The following is a 21,979-nucleotide window of genomic DNA, read 5'->3' on the forward strand; positions in this document are numbered from 1 at the left end:
CCCAATGTATACGTGTTCACTATCTTTCTTTGCCTCCTTCCTGGATTCATAAGCTAAAACATGCCTTTTAAATGCTTTTTCGTGCTGAACTGCTTTTATTTCCTTTTTTATTTTAAATATTCAGAAATGTGTTAGCTATGGCATGAAATATCTGATATTCCTTTTGTCAAATGGTAAATGGACTGCATTTCTATAGCGCTTTAACAGACCCAAAACAGAACAAATAAATGCAAGTTGTGGAAGTGTTTTGTTGTTTAAACACCTTTATAACGATCGCGTTAGTTGAGCTGTATGGGCGCCGCCATGTTAGTTTGTGCCACTGGTCAGAGAAGCGGATCTGTTGGATTTACAACATAAGAATTCATCCACTTCTCCCGAAATATATGAAAGTAAGTGGCTGATGAACTGGTAGAATAGAGAAAACTTTAAAGTTAATTACACAATGTGTATATCTGATATAAATAAAACATATTATGTCTAATTATAATGGAAATTATTATTATTGCTACTTGTATTTTACAAATTCTAAATGTGCTGTTTTGATAGTTGTTGTGTATTTACATTTCTGAAACCTTAAATGAACATTAAATAGTTGAAAACACTGAATAGTTATGATATATGACATCACTGAGTGTGTCCGTCTCGGGCTCAGCTTAGCCAACGCGCGGAAGCACGTTTGAATTTAGCCATTGATCATGTGATGCACTGACCGTTCCACTAACACCGGTGTGATCGTACGCTCGAGGGACCAGCCATGACTGATCACATTATAGAGAGATACCGCTATATGCTAACTATGCTAACAATACTGTCATGCTAACAATACTGGTCGTCTGACGAGCCTGATAACCAGTACAATGAGCGCTGCCTTCAGCTAAAATATAGTAAGTGCTTTGAATGTTCATTAACATACATTGAAATAAACATTATTTCATTGAGCATAATATACGTATACGCTTCTTTACGTATGTACTGTAAAGAAGCTGTTCGTGTGTGTGAGATGAACCAGCAAACGTCAATAGAAACAAGCTACTTTAACTCATTACTTTCCTTTAGAAATGTTCAATGGAAGTAATAAATGTGTTTGAAAGAAGGCTAATTTTGTTTCTTTGATAGTTTTTTTGTAAATGATAATTTAAAAAAAAAACTCCATTAAAACACCATTTTTTTTATAATTTGGGTATCGCTCTACAGTCTCTCTCTTTTCTTAACACAAGTTAGAATAAGTAATATGGCATCCTAAAATGACCACCAACAGTATATATATATATATATATATATATATATGAAGAGTTCAGATGCAAAAGCCTCTAAATGCCATTTGAAATTTTCTTCTAAAATGACCATTTTTATCAAGCTTGTATATTTAAGTTCAGTAATTTCACTTAAATTGCAATGAAGATTACCTATTAATTGTCATTTAAGTGAAATTACTGAACTTAAAAATACAAGCTTGATAAAAATGGTCATTTTAGAAGAAAATTTCAAATGGCATTTAGAGGCTTTTGCATCTGAACTCTTCGATATATGTATAATGTTTGAAGGGGTGGTATAATGCCCTTCTCACAAGATGTAAAGTTAATCTCAGATGTCCCCAGAGTGTGTATGTGAAGTTTTAGCTCAAAACACCCCACAGATATTTTTATATAGCATGTTAAAGTTGTCACTTTTTGAGGTTTAGCAAAAACGCACCGTTTTGTGTCTGGCCCTTTAAATGCAAATGAGCTGCAGCTCCAGACACAGTGGGCGGAGCTTCAAGAGTGTGTGTGTGTGTTAGCAGCCCCAAATCATAATCATCCACCATTTTTTAGCTCTTCATGTTTATTTCTTTGCTCATTGCTGACCTGTGGCATTGCTATGGCCTGCTTGTGGCCCAGATCTGGCAAACAGGAGCGGCTATTTAAGAATTTATGCTTCAAAAATTCACATTTAATTAGCTGTTCATTTTTTAATTTACTAGTAATTAGTCATTTTGAAATGGAAAAAATATTTCAAAGTAATTTCTACACATTGTTTCAGGGTAATGTTAGCAAATTCAAAAGCTGTGTTGCTCTTAAACTCAATGCATTGAAACTTGTGATTGATATATCCAACACACTGTTAACAGTTTCAGAGTGTAATTACAGTTTAATTGCATTACTTTCACAGTAATTTAACGTAAAAAAGGGGGATAATAACTTTAGGAGAGGTTCAGTCATGATTTCTTCCTTCTGATGAACACATATAGAGATATTTTGAAGAATGTTGGTAACCAGACAATCAATGGACTGACTTGATTTACAACATTCTTCAAAATATCCTTCTTTTTTTTTTATTTCCTTTAACTTTCCCAAAATCTCTAAATTACCTCCAGATGTAACAACGTAAAGCACTGCTGAAAGTTTATATACAGTTTAAACACTGTTACCAGTAATTTACTGTTAATTGTACAGTTCTTTACTGTAATCTACAGTGTGTTACTGCAACGCATTCTCATCCTTTAACGTCATATAGAGCGCTATATGACAAAACGGCGCTATACTACGCTAAAGGCACCCGTTATCGTTAATATAACACGTGCTGTGAGGGCTAAGTTTAGGTGTGGGGTAGGGTGTACGTGTCATATTCACGCTAAAGGATTTATAACGTCTTGGGTTCGCGTGTTATATTAACGATAACGGGTGCCTTTAGCGTAGTATAGCGCCGTTTTGTCATATAGCGCTCTATATGACGTTAAAGGATGAGAACGGGCTGGTTACTGTATGCACTAATTTCACTTGCAGAAACCAAGTGTATTTAAAATGTATTAACTAAAATGTATAATGCATAAATAACGTGAGCAAGTAAAAAATACATAGTTCCCACATGACGTCACAACATACGGGCATTTGCCGACCCGGCGCCATTGCTTAGGGCAAAACATAAGAAGAAGCAATACGAGTTGAACGAAGTGAAATGAGTTTCGTGCTATAAAGTGAAAATGGTCATCTCCTGCTGAGTCAATGGATGATAAAATCGTGCCGGATGTTCAGTTAAATCGGGATTTTACACTATACCCGTCATTAGACTCCATGGATGTGAGAAGACTAAGCTTTTGTCCGAACAACGACGGAGATTATGGCTGGCGAGCATAAACAGGAAAGAAACTCACTCAAAACACGCACGAATTTGTTTGACAAAAGCACAATGTTGTGTTTTATTGCGAGTGTAAACGAATATAAGTTAACACATTGCAGTTTGAATAATGTCCTGTATGAACAAAATGACGAGCTATTAAAAACATACAAAACAACATTGTTTCCACTGTTTGATCTCACATTCCAGCATTGCAATCTCAGATTACGTCCCTAAAGATCCCGCGTATAATGTAGTTCCGCATTACATTACTTAAATTGCACGCGAGTTATTTATTTTAATATTCATGCACCGAACCATGACGCCCGCAAGTACATGCATATGACAGAAATCACCGGTGACTGTTTTTAGGGGAACATAGGAATTAAGTTGTGCAGGCTATGGCTTTTTAATAGACAGATTAGCATCACGCTACTTCGCTATGATGACTAAGTTACTTTTCAATTGATTGCACTTGAGCAAACGTCACCAAACCAACCCCACGTCAATCTGATCGTACACTTCCAGTGATTTCCAGGCTTGGAATTGCTCACATGTGTAAAAACTCCTCACCAATACCAGATAATGGTACACATGAAAATACTGTATCTGAGGCAAAGTTGCATAATCGGTGCTCAGTGCTTCCTTCGTTACTGCATACGGATACACACCTTTTATGAATGAAATGTTCGCATTGTACCTCTCTCTGTCTTGTTTTAATAGTCTCTTTATAATCTATTTCACTTTGTCTTTTCATGATTTGCATAACAATATAAACATAAATAAATATTTGTTTGTAAAACGACATTCTCTGATAAAACTTTGTAAACGCCTATGGTAAACACAGCGGTTTTGCCCTCAAAGATGGCGTCTCCGGGGAGGTCACGTGACATTAATTCGCCTGTGGGAACTATGTATATAAATAAATTGTACATAAAGAGATTTCCACTGGATCGGCAACTACACAGTCACTGCGTGTTAAATAAAGCAACACACAGCGAATCATCAATGTTTGTAGATGTTCTCCTGGACTGAAGCACAGGCTGTCGACGTTAGTTTTGTTGTTTAGACGTATGCAGCGAGATCTTGATCACAGTATTGTGTAATAAACATTATTTTCCATGAGATATGTTTTAGTAATGTCTAAGTAATGCATTTTAGTACACTGTAAAAAAAATGGTAACACTTTACAATAAGGTTCATTAGTTAACATTAGTTAATGTATTTACTAACATGCACTAACCATGAGCAATACATTTGTTACTGCATTTGTTAATCTTTGTTAATGTTAGTTCATGAAAATAAAGCTGTTCATTGTTTGTTCATGTTAGTTCACGGTGCATTAACTAAGATTTTAATCAAGTATTAGTAAATGTTGAAAATAACATTAACAAAGATTAACAAATGCTGTATATGTGCTATTCATTATTAGTTCATAGTAACTAATGTAGTTAACTAATGTTAACTAACGAACCTTATTGTAAAGTGTTACCAAAAAAAATATTGTTGGTTCAACTTAAAAAATTTAGTAACCTGGTTGCCTTAATTTTAAGTTGATTGAACTAGAAAAAGTGAGTTAATACAATGAAGGAGATTGATTTAATCATCAGAAACTCAAAATAATAAGTTATCTGAACTAAATAAATTATTTAAGTTGATTTGACAAAAGAAAAATGTGATCTTGAAAATATTTTTTTTTTACAGTGTAATGACTGACGTTCTGCTATAGATTGTTTTAGTCTTTTCAATTCAATTCCTAAATTTTTCATAATATGTCTATATTAAACTAGTGTGAAAGGACACTGGACAATGTCAGTCAATTCACGATGTGTCCTCAGAGATGTGGACATTATTGAGTGAAGTTTTTTCCAGAGTAATTTTCACATAAATCAGATCGACGGCTTCGTGATGTTTAATTTGCTGTTTATTTCTCACATTTTCCTCATCAGCACTGAGCTTTAACAAACACATGTATACTTCAAACATCTATCACCAATCACCACAGATCTGTTTCAGTTCATTATCGAGATGTTTGAGCTTTATCATTTAGGCATATGTTCAGAAATAAGTTCAGATCACAAATGAGGAATTGAATCTCTGGTGTATTTGATGAAGCAATGATCTTGTGAGGTGTAGATGAGCTCAGATTCTCATGTCACAGAAACTCATTGATATCTGTGATCTGGATCTCTGGAAATCCATTACATGTATTTATCTAAACTCTCAATAGCGTCATGTTTAGAGTATCTTCTCCATTCATCTGGTATCTCAAATGTTTTACTGTAGTGTTTTTCCAGATCTTTCTGGAATCGACACACAAACCACTTCCAGTAGGGCAGTTCAGAGAGGTCAGAGGTGATGCTCCAGTCTGCATACACTCCTCCTGCTCTTCTGTAATCTCTATATTTAAACCTGCCATGTGGTGTATAAAAATCCTGATGACTTGCTACTAAATTTGTGCAAATATCAGGACAGAGATTCGGTGTTGAGCTGTAATATGTCCCATTGATTCCCCACACTCTGTGGAAAGGGACACTGTGATCTCCATAATGGTTTTCTATGGTGTTGGTGCAGACGGCTTTACAGAACGGACACTGAACCCAACAGCACTGACAGAAGTGACCAATCAGAAGCTCATCTGGTCTGTCCTTATAGTCCAGCTTTACTGGAAATGTCATTATGTTGAATCTACTGCAGATGTCAGTCATTATCGCAGTTAGCTCATGTCTTATCACATCTTCTAGGAAGTTGAAATCATCAACATCATCGTGTTTGACTTCACTGAGGTCTTTTTCAGAGAAGATCAGCTCATCTGAGAGCTTCTGTGAGAAACTCTTCAACCACAAACCCACATCTCCTCTGTAGACTTGAACATGTTCAGTAGATTCATGAGCTGCTTTCATGATCTTCTGCTTCAGGAGTTCAATGTTCTTCTTCATCTTGTGTATAATGCTGTCATCAAACATGTTAGAAATGTACCGACTGACTTCATCTCTGATGAAACTCTTGAAGTGATCTCTGGGTTTATGAATGTAGTTCATGTATTTGTTGAAATCCTCTTCTTCAGCCAGTGTCTTCAGGATGTGTTTCTCTAGTTTTGATCTGTTTCCATTCAGTGATTCACACTTTGATCTCATTTCATGTGTCAGATCTCTGGCAGTCCTCTTGTAGAGACTCTGCTCAATGGGCTCTTTGAGTTTCTGACAGATGATCTCTCCAAAAATGGCAGCTGATGCGACTCCATGACAGTATTTCTGGAAAATACTGTAGTACTCTTCTCTTTTTTTGTTAACATATATTACAGGATCATTGGCTTCTCTGAACAGTCTGTGTTGGTCAGTGATCGTCTTGTTTGCTCTCATACAGATAGAAATAATCAAATCAACAAAAAATTCATTTTTGAACTTATATGTCAATGTTTTTTCTTGTTCTGTTATACTCTCCTTGATGTAATCTATGACCTGTTGAATGTAGCTCTTGTTGTAGCCCATCTTTGAAATGTTAAAACACTGAATAATTCTTTCTGTCTGCTGAGCAACATCTGTGACAAATGATCTTATCTTGGCTTCATCATCTTGAGGTCGAGGAAATCCAAGTTTCTTCACATTTCTGTTAATACTCGTTATCAACCTTTTAACTGGGTTGTTTGGATTGTTGAAAACAACATATTCAGAATAACTTTCCACAGTGAAAATGTCGTTGTACTCACTACCATCTTTCCAGTGGTCTACAGGAACGATTTTAAAATTGTCACCAAGGAGTAATTTCACATCTCTAAATATATCAATGTCTCTGATTGCCTGAGTGTCTCTGGGGATCTTATTAACACTCTGATCCCAAAACAAATCAAACTCTTTCTTCAGTGTTTCTTCATCATTTGCTTTGTTTTTGAGTTGTAAGGCAAGTTCCTTGGTCTTTTCATAGAGAGTGTTTTCATGTTGTGTCCTCAGATCATCAATCTTTTTCTTCAGGTCTCGCTGATTAAGAATATCATTTAATCTCTTCCTTGTTTCTCTCACAATCTTTTCCTGAAGCTCTTTAGTTTTGATTTCAAATGATGTTTTCCACTGAATCAGTATATCTTTATCTCTGTCTTTCTCAAAGAATTCAGACATTGATTTTTCCACTTCTTCACTTGTCTTCTTCAGTTCTCTTTGAAGATCAGTTTCCTCAACCTCATGGATTGCTTCATTTTCTATTTGGTTGTGTAGTTTATTCTCAGTTTCCATCATGGCACTGTGAAGACTCCAGGACCACTTGCTGTATTCGGTCTCCAGTTTCCTGTAAACTGAAATCTCCAGAGCAGTTCTGAAGCTGAAGACGAATCGTTCCTTCAGTAAAGCCTCCCAGAGATCTTTAACACGATCTTTTAGGTCTATCAACATCATTTTATGTGATTTTGAGGCATGACACATAATAGTTTTCTTTAGTTCTTGAATATTGTCGCAGTACTTTGGGTTTGGTGGTGCCATTGGTGGGCTTCCCTCCCAGAGCTGAGCGAAATACTTCACATCATTCTGGACATCAAATCTAATGACATCACTGAAACATTCGGCATCACAGACTTCCTCTTCAGCAGCGAGTTTTGTCATCTCATCCAGTTTCTCCAGCAGTCGTCTCCTTCCCTCCATGTTTTTCTCTCCAGCTGAGACGTCTGAAACGTTCTGATGTACAAACACACAGCGGGGATTCAGTCTGACCTTCGTCATCCTCATGAAGGCCTGAATGACAATCTGAAGAATGTCCTGCATCTCAGATGGGTTTTCTCCAAAGATGTTGATTAGTGTCATATTTCCAAGACCAACAACAAATGTGGCCAATTCATTGTCATGATGTGTTGTTGATCTTCCAGTCAGTTCTAGAGCACGAAGACCCTCAGTATCAACAACCAGAATATAGTCAAAGTTCATCTGTGTCTTCATCTCGTCTGAGACCTTGACCAGCTGCATGAAAGCTCCTCTGGTTGTTCTGCCAGCACTGACGGGAAACTGGAGTCCAAACATGGCGTTCAGCATGGTGGATTTCCCAGAGCTCTGAATCCCTAAAACCGACAGCACAAAGACTCTCTGGTCTCCCAGTTTCTGGATGAGTTGATCTAGAACAGCAGAGATCCAGATCACAGGAACATGAGCAGCATCTCCATCCATCAGCTCCAGTGGAAACCCAGAGATCATCATCTCTGCTGCGAGACTCGGGAGAGAAGAGGAGTCAAACGGCAGATCTTTCTTGTTCTTCTCCACAGATGAACATGATTCATAGATCTGACCGATCTCCCTCATGATGTGCTCCAAACCAAAGGATACAGTCTGAAGATCCCTAGATATTCTCTCAAGGTCAGTTTGTTCAGCTGTCAGTTTTTGAGATTTATCATGATAGTCTTTCAGTTTTAAGACTGTTGACCATTTTTCATCATACTTATGATGTAAAGCAGCAAGACCTGCTGATGTAGATTCATCCAGGAGGATTATTAGCCATTTAAGGAAAAACATCTTTTCATGTTCACTATGTGAGTTTATTTCTTTAATAAAGTATGTCATAAACACACTGACGTCAGTTTCATGCTGCATTTGACGGATTTTCTTCATCTCTGTTTGTTTTCTACTGATGTCCATTTCTATATCATCTCCTTGAGGTCGATGTAGTTCTTTGTTCTTCTGACTCCACTGACGCCACAGTTTCCCCTGATGAGGCAGAAATGAATCTTTGACTTCTGTCAGATCTTTCTTCTCCAGCAAACTCATCATCTGCTGTGCTGCTTCTCTCCCTCTCCTGCAGTCTTCATCATCTTCCTCATCATCTCTGATGTCTGAGTGTTTGGACAAATCTTCAAGTCTGAAAGTGGAAGTTGATTCTGAGAGACACTCATTTATCGCTCTTCTGAGTTCTTCAGATACATCTGCCAGATTTCTGTCTTTCAGACCAATCTTGAATTTCCCTTTCTTTGTCTGAATAACAGTAGATTCATCCTCTGTAAAAAGACAAATCAATGGCTTTCTTTCACTGTACAGATTTTGTATTATTATTGCATTTCTGTCATTCTTGTCCAGTCGTGGTAGAAGAACAACATTGACTGAGGCCATTCCAGTGAGGATCTGCAGCTGTTTCTCATGTTCTCCTGCATCCCCGTGTAGATTACAGAACGCAACACAGTCCGTGAATTTATCATCATTTGATCCAGACGGGCAGAACCAGGCGATCTCCACCACTCCATCCATCAGGACTCTGGTGCTGCTGCTGCCTGGACAGTTCCTGTGGAAGAACGTGTTGTGTCTCTCATTGATCAGACTGTTCATTAGCTCAGACTTGGATGAAGACACAGAGTCAAACCTGAAGAAGGACACCATTGGAGTTTCTGCCTTGCAGATCGGATGGGTTTGACTGATGATCTCATTGTCAGTGTTTATCATCTTCCAGCTCTTGTTGATTTGTCTGAATGTCCAGAGAGGAAACTCAATCTGTTGTGTGAATGGATCAGGGACAAGCAGAGGCAGAGCGTACTGACACTGGGACAGTTTAGTGACCATCAACTGCTTCAGGAAACCATCAGCACAATGAAACACAGCCATCTGAACATCCATCGGGTGAATGAGTTCAGATTGTCTGTCTTCTTCGTCTGACATAAACATTTCATCACTGTCTCTGTCTGAGTCACTGTCTCTTTGTTGAATGTGATGTTCCTCATGGGTCTCTGTAGTTTTAATATATCTGGCTCTGTAGTCCATCATCAGTAGTTTTTGTGTGAAAGTCTGAATCAGCTCCTCTTCAGCACAAGACTCACGTGACTGTAATGAATACTCAGTTATCTGAAGAACATCTGCAACTCTTAGTTTATTGTGAAGATGAAGTGTGTGAAACAGATGCTTGATTGGTTGTCTTCCACTTCTCTCCAGTTTTTCTTTAAAGATCTGTTGTTGATCTTCTCTTATTTTTATTTCTTTCCGTCTCTTCTCTACATCATCTAGTTGTCCCTGTCTCTCTCTTTCCATTCTCTCTTTCTCTCTGATTATTCCCTCCATTTCAGTCTTCAGTTTCTGAATCTGTTCATCACGAATCTGTTTATCTCTCTCTCTTCTTTTCTCACTTTCTTCTCTTTTCTCTCTCTCACTTTCATAATTCTGTCGTTCTTTCTCCATCGTCATCTCTTTCTCTCTGATTATTCCCTCCATTTCAGTCCTCAGTTTCTGAATCTGTTCATCACAAATGACTCTTTCTCTCTCTCTCCTTTTCTCACTTTCTTCTCTTCTCGTCTTTTCCTCCAGTTTCTGCCGGTCCCAATCCTCTTGTTCTCTTCTCATCCGTGTTTTATATTGTTCTTCTCTTTCTGTATATTCATCATCTCTTCTCTTTCTCTCTTTTTCATGATTCTGTCGTTCATTCTGTATTCTGTCCATCAGACTGTCTATTTCTGTTTTGTATGTGATCTGAAGTTTTTCTTTTTCTTGCTTCATTTCCTCCATTTCTCGTCTCATCTCGTCTCGTATCTTTCTCTCGAGCTCCTCTCTCTCGTTCATTTCTCTTTTAAATCGTTCTTCTCTCTCATTGAATTCTTCTTCTCTTCTCTTTCTGTCTTTCTCATGATTTTGTCTTTCATTCTCGATTGTGTTCATCAGTCTGTCTATGTCTGTGTGGTATTTGATCTGAAGACTGTCTTTTTCTTTTTTCACAGTCTCTTTGTCTTGCCTCATTTCATTTAATTCATCTTTACACATCTCTTTTATTTTCTTCATTTCATCTCTCATCTGCACCTCCTGTTCCTTCGTTTCTCTTTTATATCGGTCTTCTCTCTCTTTCTGTTTCATCAGTTCTTCTCTTTCTCTGTTCATTTGCTCCATTCTCTCCATCAGGATCTTCATCTTGTTTTCTTCTGCTTCATGCTTAGACTGAAGATCTTCTTTCTCTTTCATTAATGTTTTATATCGTTCTTCTCGGTTTATACATTCCTCTTCTCTTTTCTTCCTCTCATTCTCGTTTCTGTTCATCAGTCTGTCTATTTCTGTCTCGTATTTCATTAGCAGTTTTTCTTTTTCTTTCGTCATTTGCTCTATTTTATTTTTAAACATCTCTCGTTCTCTTTTCATTTCTTCTTCTAGTTTCTTCATCAGTTCTTCTCTGTCCATCAGGATCTTTATCTGTCGTTCTTGTTGTTCTCTCTCCATCTCTCTGAACATCTTACAGGAGTAGAAACTCCCTCCATTTGCGTTCACCATGTCATCTATCTTCTCCAGTAGATCAGACACCTGTGTTCGGTCTCCAGTCTGATTATTGTTGAACACATGATATCTGTTTCCACACTCTTCGATCAGGTTCATCAGAGCAGATCCAGGTCTACCCAGAAACTGGTCAATGGTTTTGTCCTTCAGATAGTCTCCTCTGGTGAAGAGCACCATGGTGAACATTAAAGATTTCTCTCCAAACGTCTCCTGGATGATCTTCACTGATGTTGCTTCTTCTCGAGTGAATCGTTGTCCTAAATTGAGCACAATGATAAACACATGCGGTCCCGGCAGGATCATGGGAATGCAGTTGCTGATTTCTCTCTGGATCTCCTCATTCGTGAGTTCAGTATCAAACAGTCCTGGAGTGTCGATCACAGAAACGCGTCGGCCGTTGATGTCAGATGTTTCTCTCTGATTCTCTTTAGTCACTGATTCATGAGATGTTTCTGCTGTAAACGCTTTTCTTCCTAAGATTGTGTTTCCAGTTGCACTCTTCCCAACTCCAGTTTTTCCCAGCAGCACAATCCTTAATTCATCTTTACTCTCTGTTGAACCTGTAAAAGAGGAAAATAATTTTTAAAAATGATATGCAATATACTGTAGCTAAAAGTAATATTGTTACCGCCACCACGAAGCTCACTGTATTTGCAAGGAAAACTAGGAAGAATATAAATTAGGGCTGTGCAAAAATTAATTGCGATTAATCGCATCCAAAATAAAAGTCTGTGTTTACATAATATATTTGTGTGTGCTGTATATAATTATTTTGTATATATAAATACACACACATGCATGTATATTTTTAAGAAAATGTGTTTTTCATATATAAAATATTTATATTTTTTAAGCGCAAATAATTCTTAAATATATACATGCATGCATAGGTATTTATATATACAAAATAATTTTATACAGCACACACAAATATATTATGGAAACACAGACTTTTATTTTGGATGCGATTAATCGCAATTAATTTTTGCACAGCCCTAATATAAATATATAAATTATAAATAAATGGCGTTACTAACGGCGTTATTTTTTTCAGTAACGAGTAATCAAACTAATTACAGTACTGTTCCCTCCATTAAAGTTGCTGACAATAAAATAAAATAAAACCGAGTGTGTCCGAGAGCGCGCTCGATAGTGCTGCGTCCCAATTCGCATACTATCCGCCCTAAATAGTATTCAAAAATACAATTAGTACGTCCCAAATCGTAGTATGTTGAAATGAGTGATCCAAAGAGACCCGGATGGTCTACTATATCCGGTCAGAATCTGAAGTGTAGATCGATGCACACGCTAACGAGATTCGGTTAGAACTACAAACACGAGTGAAAAGTGTTAAAGAACTACAGACATGGAGGATGCGCGAGTCCGGCGGTTGTGTTGAGGCGTTTAGAGAAAGGGGTTTGAGTGATTAATTATCAGTATCTAACTTGACGAAAATGTATTTATTCAGTGTTGGTTACATTATATTGCATCTGCAGAAGAATTGTGAACTTTTGTAAAGATACGTAAGACATTAACTTTTAAATGCATCATTATATTCAAACTGAGTCTCCGCTTGAAAGACCCACGACTAGCAGATGAACGAGCGACAACATTTCTCTCCGAAATGGTAAGAAATTATATTAGATTGCAGACTGATCTCATGAAGTAGCGTGTGTATGACATGTTAATTCGTATTTCCATTTTTGGTGTGCTGTCAACACGCATAGTCGCTTTTCAGCGTGTTTATGAACGCAGTTGACGTTAAGTGCAACCACACAGAGTTTGGTTCCTGGTATTCATTCTTTGCATGTAATTCCACTACTATGCAGTAGGGGGCTCCAAGTGCCATGCTCCGTTGTATATAGCTATGTAGGAGAAGAAGTTAGGACAAGGAGTGGAAATATGGGTCGGCATCTATACAAAATTCAAGGAACAGTTGGTTCAGTAAGAAAAAAAAATGGTAATAGAAGGAGGGATGTTATAATTTCAAGAATGCGTATTGGCCATTGTTTATTAAATCAAAGTATGGCCAGGATTGGGAAATACCAGACTGGATATTGTGACAAATGCAGTTCAGGAAATATGGAAACAGTAGAACATGTATTGTTAAAGTGTGAGGCGTATACGAGAGAAAGATTTAAATTATTAAGAGAAATGGAAATTGAAGATTTGTCTATCAAAGCATTATTAGGGAATGGCCCAAAGCAATTTAAAATATATGAATTATTATTTCATTTTTTAAAGGATACTCATTTAATTAACAGGATTTAGGTCAGTACTACCATAACGTTATCCACACTCCAATCCAGTAGGTGGCGGGAATGCATCATTAAAGTTTGGTTTGCAAACTGCCATTAAACCGGAAAGAAGAAGAAGTTAGGACAAGGGTGTGGAGAGAGAAGCATGGTTCTTCTCTTTATCCCCACACAATTTGTTTAGAGTCCAGATTGAGAAACTATTGTCTCAAGATCAATCAAGTAAGTGTTTTTCTTTCTATGATTAGTTATTTCAACCGAAGTTATTTCTGTGTAAGCTGTATTTTGGGGGAAGGGGTTTCGGCTATTGTTTGGTTTAAAAACAACATCTAATTGAAGTATGTATTTGTTTTGTTTGTAGAAGGACTCTTTGAATATAATCTGTTTGTCATATGTTTCGATGAGTCTCAAGGCTGCAATTTGACTTGAACATGATAATTTAATACCCTAAGGATAGTGTTTCCAAAGCTTGACTGTGGTCATATGGGGTTTGGAATAATTGTGGATTACACCTTGTAACTGCTTCACTTCTGTCACGGGACGATTATTGCTCTGCTCGCCATCGCTGCAAATGCAACCATTGACTCTATTGACTCGTTTCCACTGAGTGGTACGGTACGGTACGCAATAATTTGCGTTTCCACTGTCAAAAGTTGTGAATGGTACCAAAAAGCCGAACCGTACCACTTTTTGGGTACCCTTCTGTTGGGGTACCTAGCACAGTGAAAGGGTACTAAAAGGCGGAGCTAGACTCACTGCAGAACGCTGATTGGTGGACGGAGTATCGTCACTTGCGCGTGCTACTGTTATTGTGTCACGAAATGTAGTTTTAAGAGTTTTTCAGGCGAGAAAGTAGTTTTTTAAAGCTCAAATCTGTGATTTATTTATAGATTTATGATAATTTGACTGAGATCCATTCCAAGGGATCACTGGACGCTCGCGCTCGTGTCCCGCGCCTGGAACAGCCTTTCCTCGCGACTCGCGATCTCGTGATCATTTTTCTGATTCGGACTTTGCGTTGGCTACTTGGTATTGAGAAACGCCTAATGCCAGCGCTTGTTTCTAGTGGCTTTCTTCGCGCGAAAATGACGTCGCTTCTTTCCAGCATACTACGCCAATCAAGTAAGGGTACTGTTAGCGGTGGAAACGCAAGCCTGATCATGGTGTACCCGACCCGTACCCCTCTGTGGAAACGAGCCATATGACACCAAACATTGGATGAATTTCAGATTTTCTAAGGTTTATTTGTACTGCTACTCATCAAACAGTATTGCATTAGTGTGAAGCCATGGGGTAGGTTATTGTATAATGTTTGCTGTGTGGTCTTTATGTAAATACTTTTGAGTGTGTCATCGAATATAAAGAACCACATTTTTTTACACAATTATTTGTCGGCCAGTTGTGCTGTGCAAAAAATATTAAAAGTTCATCTATTGTGTTTCGTTGTTCCAGTTTAGTAATGATACTATTTTAATATTTAAGTTAACAGATTTCTCTTACATTGTCCCACAGCAACATTAAAATAATGTACATTGTTTTATAATAATATATTTTTCTATTTACTGTCCATTTCATTCGTTTAACAATAGTACGCCTATGTGACGTACAACACAGAAGCGCTGCAACACAGAAGGAGTGATCCAGCTCTCAGATTTAATCAAAAATATCTTAATTTGTGTTCGGATGATGAGCGAAAGTCTTACGGGGTTGAACAACATGAGGGAGAGTAAATACTGAATACAAAATTTACATTTTTGGGTGAACTATCCCTCTAAGCTTGATCTTTGACCTTGTTTTATTTTTATTTTAGAAAGTTCTGAATTTCACCTGTACTGTTGTAAAAGACAAAAAAACACATAAACGATTCAATTTAGTTAATGTCCCATCTAGAATTGCTCTTTTTAGTTTAAGAGTTTAGTTTAGTTTACATTTTTCTGGTCATTACCTCGTGACAGTAAATTTGTCTCTAGTGAGTCGAGTTTCTTCTTCATCTCTTCAAATTGCAGCAGTTTCTTCATCTGCGCCTCCAGAAATGTTTCTGTGGAGAAAAACTCTCCTCCGTTTTCTTTCACCATCTGCTCAATGTTCTCCATCAACGTGGACACTTGTGTGGTGGGACCAAAACATTGTTGTCGTCCTCCAAAACTCTCGATGACAGACTGTGTTCCTTCACTGAGCTCTGCTGAAGTCTGCATTATGAGGATCATGATGTGTTTGTTGACTCCGGAGCCGAATATCCTCTGGATCTTCTCCATTTCTGCTTTGTCTTCATTATTGAGTGGAGCTTCAGGAACTATGAGGAGTAAAGCATGAACTCCAGGATGACACAGAGACACACAGTGACGCATCACTTCCTCCTCTGAGAGATGAATGAGAGCCGGGAGCTCCACCAGACTGATCAGACGCCCATGAAGATCCACGTCTGATCTTCTGTCTTTCTGCTGCAGGATCAGCTCTGATATGGACGACTTTAATGTGTCGTCACTTCCACACACAGCCAGATTCAGCTTCTCTGAAACTGATAAAGGGAAATAAGTGCTAGATTTGACAAACACAAGCAGAATTTGTGATTATTTTCCTGCTTAGCATTTACAGCGCTAAATATCAGACACAGTTCATCAAATCCGTATAACCGTATCATAATGCAGTTACTGTAAATCAGTTTAACGTACAGTCGGGGCGATTCAAGTCTGGACTTCTTCTTTCCGCTGAAAAATAAACACACAAACAGATTGTTAGTGAATCTGGTGAACATTATTGTGTCCTACAGGAATTAATTAATTAAATTACACCGAATAAAGATATACAATCTGAATCTAAAAAGTAATATTAACAATCTTTAAAAAAAAAAAATGCCCTGGTGAAAATGCAGCGTTTAATGTTGTCTGTGGTGTTTTTAATATGCTTTACATTCATAAGTGGACAGCATTGCTGAGTATTTCCTTCTTAAAACTGCAGTGAACCAAAGACAGTCTTAAAAACACGCTTTGAAATCGCTGGTGTAACTAGGGGTTTGACTGTGACGATATTATTTTGGGCGAACGTGAACTGTATTACTGCCTGATGAACGCTACAGTGAACGTGTTCATTCTAGCATAGGTGTAGATTACGCGTTCACCACTTTTTATACAATGTAAATTCGTCCCCCACACTTTTTCATACGAAAAGTGTGTCTACGACAAGCTGAGGTTTTCGCGGGTGTGTATATACCCTACATCGAGATTTAGGATCCAAAGCAACATGACATCATGACTTTTGCGTAAACATATACGCCACTTTCGAGTCAGGTGGCGTGTTATCTCAACGCATTTTGTGCTATCCGCGTGTATCCGCGTGTATGCGTATATGTCTACGCCATTAACGTCCGCGTCATTACGCGTGTCCGAACACGCAGTCAAATCTCCAGTCATAAATGCCATTAACCCCAGTGACGGTTAAGTTTAGGGACGGGGTTGAGGTAAGTCATATCTTTATATAACGTTAAGTCAACGGCGTTCATAAACACGCTGAAAGGATAGTCTATCTACATACGTGACTTTCACGTTTCCATGGTAATCAGTCACTCGTGCATTAGCCTACGACACGCCCATCCCAGATAGCAAACTGACATTGAATCAACGTGAAACATGACATCGAAACAACGTTGATCTGGCATTGTTTTGCTCATCGAATTAACGTTGAACCAACGTCAGACGCGTCGTTCTTTCAAAACTAACGGAAAATCGACTTGAGGAAAGCAAACCAATTGCGTCGATTTTCATTTAGCTTTGAAGAATGCCGCGTCTGACGATGGTTCAACGTTAATTCGATGAGCAAAACAATGCCAGATCAACGTTGTTTCCTAGATCAACGTTGCAATCCATTTCATAGAGTTCAAAATGGCAAAAAGAAAACTCTTCACTCCTTTTTCACGAAAAAGTCAAGCACTGTAAGTCATGCAGTGTCCGTGAATTTACAACAAAACCTGTTAATTATTCAACAAGAGAAATAGGCGGAGTTATTCATCATTGTGCAACACAATTCGCTACCTGAATAAACATGCAATATAAAACTTTTTTTTACTCGTAATGCATTTTATTTTCACAGATTTGTTATCAAAGCCCTTCAAATTAGAATAAACATGGTGAATGTTAATGCTGAATTGTGAATTTGTATTTAATAGCCACTCGAATCAGGATTGAATCAGCGTTATTGTAACATGTGTACATGATGTTTATTATAATTTGGTAACATTTTACAATTAGGCCTGGATAAAAAAAGTCATCTTGAAAAAGTCTTAACTAGAAAGTTTGAAGGTTTTCAATTGGAAATTTTTAGTTTAGTAAGACAGACTTTGTTTTGGCTAGTAAGAAAATGTAATTTTGCCCCAAAAAAAACTTTTATTTTAAGTAAATGTTATTTTTAAATCAGCTTCAGTTTGATATTTAACCATATTAACACTGATATCAGATATGTTTGAGCATTAATGTCAGATTCAGACGTGTCTGTGTTCATCACCTGTGATGTCTGGCCTGGACATGTTGATATTCTGTTTCTCTAAGTCTTCAGCTGATCTGCGACTCCTGACGTCCTGCAACAGTTCTCCACAATCCTGAGACTCTGTTCATGTCGTATGAAGCTGCACATCTGCTGATATTCACAGGTTCGATTCCTAATCATCAAACACACTGATCAAACATTCAGCTTCAATTCACGGCAAGCCACTTTAATGGAGTAGTTCACTTTTAAAAAAACTTTTGCTGATAATTTACTCATCCAAGATGTCCATGTCTTTCTTTCTTTAGTCAAAAAGAAATTAAGGTTTTTGATGAAAACATTCCAGGATTTTTTGCATATAATGGACTTCAATGGGAACCAAATGGTTCAAGATCCTAATGAGAGTTTCAGTGCAGCTTCAAAGGGCTTTAAACGATTCCTGACGACGAATAAGGGTCTTATCAAGCGAAACGATCGCTCATTTCAAAAATAAATACAAAAGTTAAAGTTTTAAGTTAAAGTGACTCTCCTGAACTCATTTATCAAAATGAACAAATCTTTTTTCGATTCGTGACTCGAAGGGTCCCTTATTCATCGTCTGGTGTCGTTTAAAGCCCTTTGAAGCTGCACTGAAACTCTCATTTGGACCTTGAACCGTTTGGTTCCCATTGAAGTCCATTATATGGAGAAAATCCTGGAATGTTTTTATCAAAAACCTTAATTTCTTTTCGACTGAAGAAAGAAAGACATGGACATCTTGGATGACATGGGGGTGAGTAAATTATCAGCAAACGTTTTTTTAAAAGTGAACTACTCCTTTAAATAAAAGCACCTGCAGATTTACTGATGTAAATAAGCTGCTCTCTGCGACTTGATTCAATAAATAAGTCCAAAATATATAATCAGTTGAACAACATGATAGGGATGCACTGATACTGAGCTCAAGTACTTGTACTCGTACTCGTAAAAATACTCTTTCCAGTGCACAGACACACAACGTCAGCCTCAGCAGTGTGGAAATATTTAAATTATATGATGATCATTTCTCTTACTGTGGAAAATTGCCACATCACAGAAAAAAAAGAGAGAAAAACTAACCTAGTACCAGAAGGTACTCCTACTTGTAGTTTTCTTCTGCTAGGAACCAATCACATGCCACATACAATGTATCCTGTGTTCTTATTGGCTACAGCACTTGTACAGGTCCTGGAAGACTCAGTTGTGTATTTGCTGATGTAGCGCACCTGAAGGAGTTGAAATAAATCCTCATGATGAAGTAAAACTGAGAGCTTCCTCATTCACTTCATCATTGAAACTTAATCACAACAATACTTGAACCTTAAAAAGTGGTATCGGTGCATACAACATGCGACAGATCTTTAATCTTTACACTTACAACTAATGCAGTAATTTGACATTGTTTGTTTGTTCTAAAATCTCATTTCACATGTTACATCTGTACCAAAAGAAGTCTCATTTGTTTCTGATAGGCTGAAACCCACGTTACACTACCTCATTAAGTTATTAATCACATTCAGTTCTGTTACAGATGTCACTTACATTTCATTTAACAAACACAAAGAGGGTTTTTATAAAGAAACCATACCTCTGTGTCGAAGTTTCATTGAGTTTAGACGTTTCTTTCTTCCCTTCAAAATGAAAGCAGCAGGAAGAGGTATGCAGGCGGAGTCAGTCACATTACAAAGATAAAACCCGGTTTCAATCTGTGACGGAAAGTGCAGGTTAAAGTTCAAGGTACAGTTCGGTTGAGCAAAATCTGCGCAGAAAATAATGATCACCATCGACATGAAACGTGACCCGGTCGCGGGAGCGCGCTCGCATTCGGTGGGCATTGGTTTGACCGAGGTAAATGAAAACTAACACGCGAATTTAATAAGTTATTTTTCTATTATTGTTTTATCAACGAGGTTTCGCAAAGACCGCTATCACGTGGTCCATCTATCAAAATAAATTATTTTACTCTTCAGACTAACAATCAAACTTTGTCTAAAGTTACTGAAAAACCTAAAACGTGTGTTAAAAACAACACAACCTGTGTTATATCTTAACACACCTGTGTGTCTAGTTAAAGACAACACATTTTGTGTTACTTTTAACTCAACCAGTGTGTTATTGTCACTAAGCTTTCATTATGTTTGCACTTTGAATTAGATTAAAATGTAGCAACTGACAAAATATTGTGTGTAAATAAGTTTTATTTACACTGGTGCACTCTTATAAAATGATGTTGAAAATAACACAACCTGTAAAAAGAGATGTTAAAAATGACACATGTTGTGTAGATTTTAACACACAACCTGTGTCGTTTCTTTACACATCTCTGTGTTTATAAGGATTACACATTTTGTGTTACGTTAAACCCAACTAATGTGTTACACAGCAGTGTGTTGTTGAAACCTTGTACACACTAATGTATTATAGTAACACAACTTGTGTCAGATATGCGTCAAATGCAGTTTTGGGTAAGTTACTCTAAAAAAGTAATTAATTACTAGTTACTAATTACCTCTTCAACAGTGTAATTAGATTACTGTACTAATTACTCTCTCTAAAAAGTATTTAATTACTTTTAATTACCAATTACTTTCAAAATCCCATATCAATCCCAACCAGCTGAATAATACAAGGATAGACATGAATCTGTTTTAATTCTTTCAAATAAATACTATAAAATTCAGTGAATTATCCTTAAACTGACCAAGGTGGAGAAGGTTACATTATAAAAACACACTTTTTTAACATCAGACAATACATTTTGATGTTAAACCCACTATTGTTTTATGTCTGATCTCATGATATTTCACTTTTTTCATACAAATTTGTACAAGTGCGGTCGTACGATTTAGACACCTCATAAAATGCATATGAATCGCTGTGAGATGGGATTGATCTATACACAGTATTTACCTCAATTACATCAGAAGTAACTGTAATTAAATTACAGATAAATGACGAGTAATCCCTTACTTTACATTTTCAAGGGAAAAGTAATTAAATTACAGTAACTAATTACTTAGTAATTAGTTACACCCAACACTGGTCACATGTGACTGTAGTCGGAGAGTATTTGCCAGAGTTACTTCCCGTGTGTTTATTAAAGTGTTTGGATGAACACTGACACGTATTGGGTAACCTAAAAGCTGTTCTGATTGACTAGGCCAATCTCGACGTGTTAAAATAGCTTAAAATCGTTTTTTAGAGTTTTCCTATTCAGGGCTAAAACAGGTAGTGTATCCCAATGCAGACCTTTCAGGAAAGCATGATTTTGTCAGGGGAGGGGGTTGGGGTGTATGATAGGCGAATGGTCATGGCCTATGCATGAAATGGGCTCATCATGTCAACATAAAGCCTTACCTATGTTAATTTTGGACATCTACCAATAAGCAGCATGGTAGATATTTGACCTAAGTCATCATATGTTAAGTTTGTGTATTGGGTCCCCTAAAAGCAGGTATATCCCGATCCGATACTCAGGATTGGTATCGGCTCCGATCCTGCCATTTTTGCGGTATTACCAGTATTATATATACCATATATTATATGTGTTTGAATATATAGTGAGGAGACTCTGTATTTATATTACTTTGGCGAGTTTACAAACCATGTAACGGAGAGCCGAACAAACAGCTGAAGCTTTGATGAGCAGAGCAACACTGATGAAATGTTGCATGATGCTTTATTTAACTGACAGTAACTGTGTAGTTGCTGATGCAGTGATAGTAAATCATACATCACTTACATTTTTCTTAATAAAAATTCTGGAAAATATGTGAAATAATAACTGCGTTTCTGTTAAAAAGCTTAATGAGGATTTCTACTTCTGCACTTATTTAAATTAGGCGATTTTACATTCATTTTATGGGTTTTGTATGGCAGCCATTGCTGACGGTCATTAACTGTTTTTAGGGCCCGAGCACTAACAGT

General features: G+C 37.3%; 1 protein-coding gene across 2 annotated transcripts; it reads right to left on the reverse strand.

Moving 5' to 3' along the window:
* Window positions 1–4,999: 4,999 nt before the first annotated feature.
* On the reverse strand, window positions 5,000–21,979 carry LOC120491746 (interferon-induced very large GTPase 1). 2 transcript variants are annotated; one of them, XM_089128997.1, is made up of 6 exons: window positions 19,641–21,979; window positions 19,156–19,278; window positions 18,056–18,209; window positions 16,231–16,266; window positions 15,504–16,076; window positions 5,000–11,863 (listed from the first exon to the last, which is right to left on the reverse strand). In XM_089128997.1, exons 3-6 carry the CDS (start codon window positions 18,075–18,077, stop codon window positions 5,295–5,297), a joined length of 7,200 nt encoding a protein of 2,399 aa, XP_088985123.1. In that variant the 5' UTR covers window positions 18,078–18,209; window positions 19,156–19,278; window positions 19,641–21,979; the 3' UTR covers window positions 5,000–5,294. The 2 variants fall into 2 exon arrangements, with proteins under 2 accessions (XP_088985123.1, XP_088985122.1); XM_089128996.1 differs by having other exon boundaries at window positions 19,140–19,278.

Source organism: Pimephales promelas, chromosome 3, assembly GCF_988280905.1.
Source record: "Pimephales promelas chromosome 3, fPimPro1.hap1.1, whole genome shotgun sequence".
Classification (NCBI taxonomy): Eukaryota; Metazoa; Chordata; class Actinopteri; order Cypriniformes; family Leuciscidae; genus Pimephales; species Pimephales promelas.